At 35.5% G+C, this 12,849-nt stretch overlaps 1 protein-coding gene across 2 annotated transcripts in view; it reads right to left on the bottom strand.

Annotated features, from left to right (window-relative positions):
* dntt (deoxynucleotidyltransferase, terminal) overlaps positions 1-10,141 on the bottom strand; it is a 129,474-nt gene extending 119,333 nt beyond the window's left edge. The window contains exons 1-3 of one of the 2 annotated variants that reach the window (XM_083538406.1): positions 9,459-10,141; positions 4,383-4,557; positions 3,291-3,329 (exon numbers count right to left, since the gene is read on the bottom strand). In XM_083538406.1, coding sequence (XP_083394532.1) covers positions 3,291-3,329; positions 4,383-4,557; positions 9,459-9,652 — 408 coding nt within the window. In that variant the 5' untranslated portion in view covers positions 9,653-10,141. The remainder of the gene's footprint in view (positions 1-3,290; positions 3,330-4,382; positions 4,558-9,458) is intronic. The other variant, XM_083538407.1, reaches the window with a different exon arrangement.
* Positions 10,142-12,849: the final 2,708 nt, after the last annotated feature.

Raw genomic sequence — 12,849 nt, forward strand, 5'->3', positions numbered from 1 at the left:
AAAATATACATTTTCAATTTTATAATTTTTACTAGGTTTATCTATGTACTGTAAGATTCCCTTACAGGGTTCCCTTTTGGTTCCCTCTCAAGGTTTCTTCTTCATACCAACTCAGAACAAAACTTATAGGCCTATATTTTATATATATATTTCATATATAAGTTCATAACGTCTTTATCTCTGTAAAGCTGCTTTGGTACAATGTCGACTGAATTAAGTTGAATCTTTCCAGTGCACTTTTGGAAGCCATAGAAGCTATATCAAAGTACATTGTAGAACATGTGCAACACTTTACTAAAACATTTTATGTTCATTTTTTCTTTCATTCAAGGCATTCAAGGATTCCAAACTAGCTCTCAAATATTTCAAAGTAATTGTACAGCAAGTTGGAATAGATGCATTTGCAAACCAGATTAAAGTTTTTAATGAAGTTATATTTGACATTTAATTGTAATTATACATTTATTTTGTTGCCAATGAAACCAATCAAAAGTTAATTATACACAGAATAAAAAGGCATGGTATTTAATTGCTACAAAAATGTTTAACTGCTACACAATATCATCTTTATCGAATTCATAAGCTATATTATTGTATTTAAACTTTTATTGAATAATTTTCTACTGTAAATATCTGCACTGCTGTCCATGATTCATTTGAATTCTTTGCTGAAGTGCAGTAGACAATACACACTGGCTCCATTCAAGTGCCAAGACGTGAGTAACATGTTGTCCTTTAAGGTTAGATTTTATTATCCTAGTTGTATGTTCGAGCTTATTGAGTGGAGTATTACAGTATTTTGAGTGCCTTGTGCTATATTGAGTGCGGGTATAAAGTTATACCAAACATTGTCTATGTACCAGGGTGAACAACAGACTGCAGTGGACTGACAACACTAATGCTCTGTACACTAAAGGCCAAAGAAGAATTTTCTTTCTAAGAAGGCTCGAGTTTTTCAATGTGTGCAGTAGGCTACTGTCAGTCCATTGTGTGTTATCTTTATGCCATGGCCTGCTGAGGGAGCAACAACACTGCAGGGGATACCAACCGCTTTAGGAGGGCCAGAACCATCACAGCACTGTCTAAACTCACTGGAGGGCGATCGAAAAAAAGATGATGATAGCAGCTTTGGAGAGTGTTCTAAACAATTCTGGCCGTCCCCTTCACAATGTGATATCCAAGAGCACCTTTAGCCAAAGGCCCTCGACACACTGCTGGGGATCATTTCTTTCTAGTACACACATTGCCACTTCCCAGCATAATATTCTGCCCTCTTTTTCTCCAAGTGGACACGAGGGCCGAATGTCTATGTAAGATAAAAAATATTTTTTTAGGCTTTAATTTATGAAAAGTAAAAAAAAAACTTGAGTACAGATGCCTTTGCCTTTGTAGCCTCAGCTACTTTTGCTCTATCTCTTGCATACCTTTTTGGAAAGTACAAAATTGCTTATAACCTTTGGTATGCAAGACACTGGGACACTGTAAAAAGATGTAAATAAAAACAGAATTTGCAAATTACAAAAGCCTATATTTTATTCACAATAGAGCATATAAAACATATCTAACGTTTAAACTAAAGAAAAACACAATTTTAAGGGAAAAAAATAAGGGACAGTGACATACAAAGGCTTGAAAAGTAAGGGTTAATAACTAAAATAGAGTAATTATTTACAGTGAGGAAAATAAGTATTTGAACACCCTGCTAGCTCAAACTCCGTGTTTCTCAGAGACAGGCCAGAAACCTGATTGATCTAGAGAAGATCTGTGTGGAGGAGTGGGCCAAAATCCTTCCTGCAGTGTGTGCAAACCTGGTGAAAAACTACAGGAAACGTTTGACCTCTGTAATTGCAAACAAAGGCTACTGTACCAAATATTAACATTGACTTTCTCAGGTGTTCAAATACTTATTTGCAGCTGTATCATACAAATAAATAGTTAAAAAATTATACATTGTGATTTCTGGATTTTTTTTTTTTGATTATGTCTCTCACAGTGGACATGCACCTACGAGGACAATTTCAGACCCCTCCATGATTTCTAAGTGGGAGAACTTGCAAAATAGCAGGGTGTTCAAATACTTATTTTCTTCACTGTATTTAGTTTATTTTAGTAATTATTATGTTACTATTTAGGTTAATTGGCAACAGGCCAGTAACCTGAGAAGCAGAGAAGAATATATAAAAACAGAATCTCTCAAAAGTAAAGATGGGCAAAGGTTTACCAATCTGCAAAAAAAAACAGCATCTACAAATTGTGAAACAATTTCACAATAATCTTCCTTAGCATCAAATTGTGAAGACTTTGAAAATCTCATCATCTACAGCAAAGAATCTGGTGAAATCTCAGTGTGCAAGATCACGGGCAAAATTCAGTACTGGATGCCTATGATCTTCGAGCCCTCAGGCTTCAAAAACAGGCATGATTCTGTAATGGAAATCACTGCATGGGTTTAGAACCACCTCCAGAATTCATTGCCTGTGAACACAGTTCATTGTATCATCCACAAATGCAGGTTAAACTCTATCATGCAAAAAGTTGACATATGTGAATAAGATCCAGAAACACTGCCGTGTTTTTGAGCCAAAGCTCATTCAAATAGACGGAAGTAAATGAAAAACTGTTTTGTGTTCAGGCAAAAAAACTCAAAATTCTTTTTAAAAACCATAGACACTGCATCCTCTGGACTAAAGAGGATATAGACCATCCAGGTTATCATCAGCAGTCGGTTCAAACGCCTGCATCTCTGATGAGGTGCATTTCTGCTTATGGAATGTGCAGCTTGCACATCTGGAAAGGCACCATCATTGCTGAAAAGATTCAGTGCAGCGTATTCTTTTCCCGAGAAGGCCTTGCATATTTCATTTTATATCTTGTATAACAGCATAGCTTTGTAATAGAAGAGGACATGTGCTGAACTGGCCTGCCTACATTACAGACCGTTTAACATTTAAAAACATTTGGCACATCATGAAAGTTATATGTTATATAAGACAAAAATAGGACTGTTGTAACAACAAAAGAGAAGATGTCACAATTTTTTTAAAATGTGTCGCAGCAAGCAAATTTAAAATCTACTTTTTTCCCCCTTTAAATGCCACTCTTCCTCGGATTAAACACATGTTAAACGTTTTCTTTGTTATATTCAGAATAAAATATAGGTTTGTGTTTTTATTTACATGTAACTTTTTTTCTTAAGCTTTCCTTAACGGGGTTGTACGTTAGTGTATCAACCACCTGGGCAAGTGTATGTGCTGCAATAAACTGGTGTCGCATCCAGAGTGTATACCTACCTCACCTCCACTGTTATCAGAACAGGCAACACGATGACCCTGATGAGAATAAAATGCTTAGTAATGATGATGGTGGTCTCTCAATCTAAAAAAATCATCTACTGTAGATACCTTCGATTTATAAAGGCTAAAATAGCAAAAAAGACAAAGGCCATATCCCCACATATAACCTTATGGCGATCCAGAGAAGATTCAGGCTTTTCTGTGAGATGAAGCTTATATACTGTCTGCTGAAGGTAGAAGTGAGATTGATTGGTCTCCGGAATCAGGTGGCATATTTCTTTATTTTTTCAGCAGATCATTGAAGTTCCTTCCAGAGCAGAGGAATGTCTTTAATAAATATCTTTAGCATCAGTTAGTGAGGTGCTACGAACCCAGGCTCTGCACTGATAGGTCTATTTGGCACAATATTGCTCATCACTCTACAGCTGTCAGGTAGCAAAGATGAGGCGGCGTGATGTTACAGCCAACACAGGAAATGCATCCTTTTATTTCCCAAAGCCCAGATAAACCCGCTTTCCAACACAGTATCTGACAGTATGACTGAACCATTCAGGTACTTCAAGTCTCCCAGAGTTCTCCAGGTCTAAGTGGTGAGCAGGAGTGAAGAGCACTAAAGAAAAAAAGGTCGTTTCTCCACACAGCCTTAGCAAAATTGTTGTTAATGAATAATGCAGTATAGCCTAATTGTTCACTATGAGCTTTGTATGCAAATTGATCATCCAAAATGATTTAATCTTATATCAAGGAGGCAGCACTGAGAATATTCATCTGTTCAATTATTTATGCTCATGGTTCTGTCCTTTGGAAAGAATGGATGATTATGGACTTCATGATTACCATGCAGAATATGTACAAAGGACCCTCTCATTCTTCCCGTTTTTTTCATATGCTGTATTATTTATTTATCACTTTTTGCAATGTTATTGTTATATTGCCAGAACCAGATGTTAAATGTATATTCAGTACAACCATTTAGACTTATAGCACCACCCAGTGTTTATCTATGCAAGTTCACAACTGTACCATTATCATGCTAATGTGGTCCCCAGACCTTTTCTCTTTCACACACACACACATAAGTGTACTCACTTGTATCCAATGTTCTGTCTCCACAGGAATTGGCCTGCCAGCTCTCATGCTCTGTGTAAACCAGGTGATGTCCAGCACATTCATTCTGCTCAGGTTTTCAATGCCCTGTTCCTGTAACCATGGCCAGAGCTCATGTGCTGGATTGTCCTCTGCCACAATGTGAGTCACGTTACTACTGCAAACATCAGAAAAAGACATCTTGTCACTCATAGGAAGATGTACAGAGACGTAATGCACATCATATTGGTTGTGGAATTGGTTACTTAATTGATAAATGTATGTTGATATTTACATGAGTAAATTGGTCATATTTAGATTAAGGTTATGCTATTCAGCTTGGTATTTTTTATTTATTTTTTTATTTTTATTAATTCATTCTTAAGTCTTAGCCTTTAAACACAAATACTTTCTGGTATACCTCAGAAAGATGTACTAATAAGGAATTTCTTATCTTTTTACTTTAATTAACGAGCCTAGTTTGAAAATGTAAGAAGTAGTAAGTACAGATATTTGTGTAAAAAAATAAGTGAAAAAAAAGGACTGATACCAGAAATCTATGTAAGTACAGTAACAACGTATTTGTACTTTATCACTTCCCATTTCTGTTTGAATGTTAATCTGTGTACTGGGTTTTTGTTAGAAACTAGGAAAGACCTGCATTTTAATTCTCAGCTCTCTAATCTACTCATCTTTATTTTCAACTTTTATCTTTTTTTTTTTTTTTTTTTTTTTTTAATCTGTGAACCTAATTGCTGTTAAGGTATCAGGGAATGAAGAGTTGCATCAAAGAATTTCCATTACTGAAAGCAGGAGCTGTATTTGAATCTCTCTCTTTCTCTCTCTGTCTTTCTCTCTCTGTCTTTCTCACACACACACAAACACACACACACACACACACACACACACACACACACACACCTACATAAACACACATAAACATCCATCACAGCCAACCTGTGTGCCAGCGTCCCATGCTGTTGTTGCTTTGTTTAATTGCAGTGCCAGTGTGAGCAGTCACCCATGCATAATTACCCCGAGTGTATGGCTCCCCGTGAGATACAATAGCGGTGCAGTCACAGACCCAGACTAACAATTAGAGAGAAAAGAGAAACAAAAAAAAGTGTTTGTGTGTGTGTGTGTGTGTGTGTGTGTGTGTGTGTGTGTGTGTGTGTGTGTGTGTGTGTGTGTGTGTGTGTGTGTGTGTGTGTGTGTGCGCCCGTGCAGGAGATGTGGGGTAATCTGTTGAATCACAGTTGATCCTAATCTCCGATGCAGAAGGTCTTCACATTTTTCTCTTGTATTATACAAAATAACCCAGCATAATAAAAAAAACAGAAAGCCTACAAACAAGGTTTTTTCTTAATTCATGCATATCCTTAAATGAATACTCGAGCAAATCTCTGCATATGTGCGATTACTATTCTACCAATTCCACGTGTTTCCTTGTAGTGAGAAAAGAACAGAAAACCAGTTAATTCTAAATAGTAGTCTAAGGGCAGTAAATGTTTAAGCAAAATATACTTTATGAATTCTATCTGTTTATAACTGGTATAAAACTCCAATACTCAAATTGGTAGGACTTTGTCACACATCTACCCTTCTGTTTAGTTCTTTTGTTTTATATTTATATATATATTTATATATAATTTATATAATTTATATAATATATAATTTATTATATTATTATATTATTTATATTTATATATATATATATATATATATATATATATATATATATATATATATATATATATATATATATATATATATATATATATATATTTATTATATTATTTATATTTAAATATATATATTTATATTTATATATAAATTAATAAATAGAAATTCTTTAATCACTTAACTTTACATGCTGCCAAATACATAATACCTCGTGATATTGCCTAGTCTGTAAAAATCATGAGTTCATAGAGAAAACAACCCAGCATAAATTCACCCTCTGATGCTCAATTAATTGCCATCCAGACAGAAGGGTTTTATCACACGTAAGGAGTTTCAGCAGCTAAAACTAATCCCATACAGATAGGGCTATAGTAAAGCTAATAAAACTGTAAATTCAGGCAGTAAAGCGTGCAGCACCAACACACGTGTAAAGATGTGAAAAAGTAAATGTACTTAAATTATGAATTATGTTCTTCTGTGTGCTGTATTGCAAACAAACTGCTGGTTATTAGTATAGCATATATTATGTCCAAGTTTTTATTTTAAATGATTCCACATTTAGTGAATGGTTAGATCTGCAGAGAACAGAATAAATATTAACAAATGAAATGCTATTCTAAAGACATTTCACAAAACTGAAAATTAGAGTACCGTGATTATCTGTGAAGAGCAAAGAGACTCTGTTTTCTGCCCAAACATTATTCTCTGTATTGATATTGCTAATATTTAGGCTTAAATGTGAAGTGCTTAAAAGTCCTGTTTCTTGTTGGAACTCCATTTCTGTATCGAGACTGTACAGAAATAGCAAATTAAACATTTTTATGTAAGATGAACAGAGAAAAATAGGGAGTCATTTGATGTGCCTCAAAACAGGCTGCAATAATATAGCACTGTGCTTTCACTGAGATCACGTCAGTGCACAACAACTTATAATTCAATGACTATTCCTGCCGTTTTAAAGCCTAATGGAGCCCAATGGAGTTTGAGAGATGTTATGCAGCACTTGTAGCAATGTTGAAACCAAGCCTTAAAGAAAGGTTCATTTTGTACCTTCACAGTCAATCAAACCACAGGCATGAAGCCAAGTCTCAGCTGAGAGTGTGAACTGAATCAAAAGTTCACTCCTGCAGCCTGGCTGTCAGCTTTCTGACATTTCCATATCAAATCCGATCATAGTGTGGTGTTCATGCAACAAAAATGAAATCGCTCCCTTCATCTCTCCATCTTTTTCTACCTGTTCGTCTATCCCTCTCTGATTTCTAACCTTTCACTTTCAACTTCATTTAACTGAATAGCCGAGGCATGTACTAGAGAATACAGAGAGTACTGAAATTGAGGTGGGAGGCTTCCTTGATTACATGAAGCCTGGTAGTGGCATACAAAGCAAATACATCCAACTGCACAGAGCTACAGTATGCAACTGAAATCTAGCACAAAATTTAGTCAACCTTTAAAACTAAAGAATGTATGCCAAACACGTTCAGTGGGACTTTAACCGAAACAACTGGTTCCCAATATAGGCATAGAGATTATGCTTCAGAGATAATTTTTATAGAGAATAAACTCCAAACATTTTTACAATGTACAAGTATATTTTTTTTATCTCAAATGGTCCATTGACATAGTACATTGATAGAATATTAATTCATAAAATTTGAGTGCATAGTGAGAAGTTAATACAGAAACTGTTCACATTTGTATTCAAACCTGATGACAGACAAGTTGGATTGCTTACGGTGATCTGGCATGCCATGCTTGAAGGGGATAATCTCTGACATAAATATACTCAAAAAGCCATAAAAAGGAAATGCATAATGAGAGACATTGCTTATCTCATGTATCCAAATAAAAAATTCAAATTAGAAAAAAGTGACACAAGCTTGGTCATCTTATCTTTCTGTGACCATGTGTTCTTTCTGGGAGAGCACATAAATTATTTCTTGGGATTTAAAATAAAGCATTTTGTGTTTAAATTATTAAAAACTCTATTTTGACTTTGCAACCCATGACAAATGTGGCAACATTAAATGTGTGGATTACATGTAAGTGAAAAACATAATAATTTGTGTAACTAATTAATTTAAATAGTACAGTATACTGCACTTATTCTGTCATGCATGTACATAATGTTTACTTGTATACTGTATGTACTAAAGTGTACTTTATTTTTAAGATCAAACAGACCAGCCTAGAGAACTATATTCATGCACAATGGAAATTAATGTTTGTTCCAGGCCCAAACCTGTCAGCATTACATGCATCTTTAGAATGTCCTAAGAAGACCACAAACCAGTGGCCATATCCTTATAAGCAATTTTAAGACCAATCATTTTCAAACATAAAGCCCATCTGTTGTTTCTTATATTTATCGTGTAGATAATACATGGACTGCACATGCCTTGTATTGTATTATCAACGGGATTTAAACGAGGCCAGTTTATTTTAACACCACCACTAATGTATACCACTCACTGCCTTGTAAAATGTCAGTTTGCAACTCTTTCGGTCTGTTTCCTGCTGTTAGCTTCATACAATAGCTCAGTGGGTGCCTGGGAACCGTATGATGCAGATGCTCAATCTGCATTTCTGGGAATGGTGCCACCCCTCAGCTGTGCATGGCACGCTACACCACAGCCAGCCACCAACCTACCCAAAACAACACCCACTGGTGCCCACAGCCAGCTGCACACCTGGCACACATCTCCAACTGGCAGCAATAGGCAAGTATCAGTGTTACCCAGGCACACAAACTACTGTTATACATTCTACTACTTCTACTACTACTATCCAAAGACATCCAAGAACACACGTACAGAGCTTGAATGCAACAAGGAGATTGAATCCTTGCCCATATATGGTGACATTTTTTTACCTTGACGGTAAAAGTTATATTTTAACAGGCTGATTAATGTGCAAACAGCAGTAAAAAAAAAAAAGAAAGACTAGAATTAGACATTGTACCAAGTTACAATCGGCATACAAATGTTCAGCTTTACAGAGTTCACAAGTGTCATATTCTGAAGCAGGAAAAGCTTGATTGTAGCAGTCAAGTGTCTTTATCTGACAGAACCCGATAGAGTTTCATCTTCTCTGTCATTATCCTGTCATCATTTCGGTGTTCTTAGAAATCAGGCAGCATATCGTCACATTATCATGATGATTTGCATACAAATTGATGTGTATCAGATTGACAGCCTGTGTAAAGTTATGTAAAAGGAATTCTCAGAATAGTGCGCCTTGCAAAGGCAATCAAACGTGTCATTCAAATATGTAACAAATCATTGTTCCTTTAATGCTGCTGCTAAAACCACAGAATAACCAGGCCTTCAGTGACTCGATCATCAGTCATACCTAGTGTCAGTTTTTGTAAATAGAAGTGTTTTACAACTGACTTACCTTAAGTTATTGTCCACACAGAAGCCTTTTGACCTGGCCAAACTTGTCAGGAAGTTTCTCCTGCTTTTGCCCATTCTTCTCTCCACCAGGTACACTGTCACCTCTCCAAACTTCATTTCCTTTTGTGGCTGAGCACAGGTCAATTCAGGTTGCCGACGTTTCCTCAAAAGACTGGAGAGGGTTGTCTGAAACATTCTTTGCACTTTAAATATGATTAGTTAGACATAAGGAATTTCAGAAATGTGACGGCGTTGTTATGGTTTGTCGAATGGCACAGCCAGAGAAGGTTCTGCTTCAACAATGGTGATGGTATCAATGTCTTATTTTTCTTTGACAGAGAGAGCTGGCAGTTGAAGTTGTGGAGTGTGTGTTTGTGACTTGGCAGAGAGATGTGTAACAGGTGCTTTTTATTTGCTACCAATAATAAAAACTCAGCTACCAGGGCTGAATAAGTCAATTGAAGGCCAGAAGATAGTGATAGAAAAAAGATAACAAAGATGCAAACAATACTAAAATTATTAAACAAAATTATTATGTAAAATGTGGAGTGACCTCGCCAAGGATATCAGTGACTAGAGAAAGTCAAAAGCATACCACGCTCCCTTCACTTGGGCTAACAATATACCTTTCATCACAAGCTGTTTAGGAGCCGTTCAAAAGATTCTATGTACGATTTAGAGAAGGATAAAGTGATAACTGAAGCTAAAAGAATGTACTGTATTCACCTCCCTTGAACAATTCCACATCTATGACTACTCTGCTGGCCTAAACTCTTTCAGAGGCACTGACTTATGTGTTAAAACATTGTTGTCCATGAACATGTATTAAATTATTCGCAATAGTCTATTCTCACCACTTCATAGCATTTCTTTCTCAGAATTACATTTTAGGTTAGAATTTTTATCCAATTAGATCACGTTTTCCATAAGCCCTTCACAATGAGCACTGCAGGCACACTGTAGCTTCAAATCCATGTTTCTCGAAGTCTGTTGCTTAAATCAATCAGATTTCAAGTTTACCACTCCGAGGCCTCTCTAACAGGCATTCAATCATGTCGGTATTTTCAAATCCTTAGATCAGATGGTCAGAGAACGCACTAGTCAGAGGTTCCAAACTGTACCTGTATCAAACTGCACAAGCTCAAATATTTATTTAGTTTTTTATTCCACAATGGCTGACAGAGGAGAAGAAATTTATTTTGTCTCAAATACACTTACAAGGACATTTATGAGATGGACCTTTAGAGAAAAGCTGGACATCGTTAAACTTCTTCATAGACGTCTTCTACTTTTCTGTTTTATTTGTCGTTAAATTTGCACAAAAATACACAATTTCAAATTTCAAATCGCCAGGAAAACCGTAATGCACAGAAATAATGCACATAAATGCAGGAAAAGCATAATTCATAATATTGATGCTTTTGTTAAAGATGATGTCTGCAGTGCAGCTGTGGCTGCAGTGAAAGGAGACTTGTTGAATTGTGTTATTTGGGTTTCATGCTTTAGTAATGGTATTCATTCTCACTATATGAGATACCTTTCTGTGATGCAAGCAATTTATTACAGTGCGTTTCTTTATAATATTGATAGATTCAAAAGCAGTGGAATCATAATGACGGTATTATGGTTTTATTATGGTAGGTTTTATAATGTTACAACACAAACCTGAATTGATATTTTTACTATTTAAATTACATAATATGTCTAACATTTGAACCTGAAAAAAAAAATGTTTATTGTGAGACAAAGGTTAATTGAACAAAATAGCAAACATTTGTTGGTTGCCTTAGTATTTATCCCCCAAGACAATACTATGTAGAATCACCTTTGGCTCCAATTTCAGTTGCATGACTTTTGGGATTTGTCTCTATTTGCAGTGTACATCTGGATCCTGATATTATTTGCCTATTCTTCTTGGCAAAATTGCTCAAGCTCTGTCAGATCGAATGGAGATGTTGGTGAACTGCAAGATTTTTAATGCAAAAATTATTTTTGACAACTAATAAAGACAATGAACAGATTTGATAAGAATCTAAAGAAACGAATAAACAACCAAACAAGCAAACATAAAGAAAGAAAGAAAGAAAGAAAGAAAGAAAGAAAGAAAGAAAGAAAGAAAGAAAGAAAGAAAGAAAGAAAGAAAGAAAGAAAGAAAGAAAGAAAGAAAGAAAGAAAGAAAGAAAGAAAGAAAGAAAGAAAGAAAGAAAGAAAGAAGAAATATGGGATTCTCAAAAATTTTACCAATCAATCTGAACAATGAGGAATAAAACTATTTAATGTTTAAAAACCCTACAATACTATCTGAAGTAGAGGTTGTGGTGCTTATCTTTTCTTTCTTTATTTCTCTAGAGGGTTTAGGATAACTAATTACCATTATGGACCCTCACAGATGTCCGGTGTTGTCCAGAAGCTTCCCCCCCACACGCCACCCATATGAAGATCCACAGCCCATGCTGTTCCTGCTACTCGTACATCTGCTTGAGCCAGCAAATGAGCACATTAGTGAAGATGGAGCCCTTCATTAGCAACCCAATAACCACAAAGCAGCATATGTGGGGATGGTCAGCTAGGGCTTTTTTTTGCATTCTACATTCCAGTCCTTCCAACGTCTTCACATTCCTGTACTTTGTTTAGTTGTGTTTCTCTCTTGTATGTTTTAATGATGTTTAACTTCTTTTACTGGCACCACTTCCCTCATCCCCTTTCTCTTCATTTTAATGTTTCCCAGCCACGAAGTAGCATTTCTTTCTATAAATGTTTGACCACTGCTTTCCATATGGCCACAAAACATTCTGGGAGTTTAACTTTGAAATGTAACACATTTACATTTAAAAATATATATATTTTGAAGCAAATACTGTATACTGACATCCATTTGCATATGATTCTACTCACCAATTAGCATGGAATCAAAAGCAAAAAAAAGCTTCTGGTTCCAGAAGTTAAACAAAAATTTTTTTAATCATGTCTAGTATCTGAAATTCTTATCAGTACATCAAAACTTATCAGATGACTGATACTTCTGTCTGAATTCACAGTGAGCAAACGACTGGATATATTTTCAGGTTTACTATGTTTTTAGGACTAGTCACTATAAATCCACTGTACACACAGTCTACTCCAATGCATAATGTTGCATATTCATTTAAAAAGTATTCAAAAGTACCACATTGTATGCCAAATTCTTTTCATTTAATGGCAAAGGTCATTAGATCACCCTGAAGTGTATACAAATAGAAGTTGAACTGTTATTGAAAAAAAAAAGGAAAGCGGTTGTTATCTTTCTTCGCTTATTCGTTCATTCATTTTACTTTTCCTGATCAGGGTTACAGTTGCAAAAAGCTGAGGAATTGATTCCCAGAATTCTTTATCCCTTACCATAGATTTCAGCT

The sequence above is a fragment of the Silurus aristotelis genome (genome assembly GCF_946808225.1).
Source record: "Silurus aristotelis genome assembly, chromosome: 4".
Taxonomy (NCBI): domain Eukaryota; kingdom Metazoa; phylum Chordata; class Actinopteri; order Siluriformes; family Siluridae; genus Silurus; species Silurus aristotelis.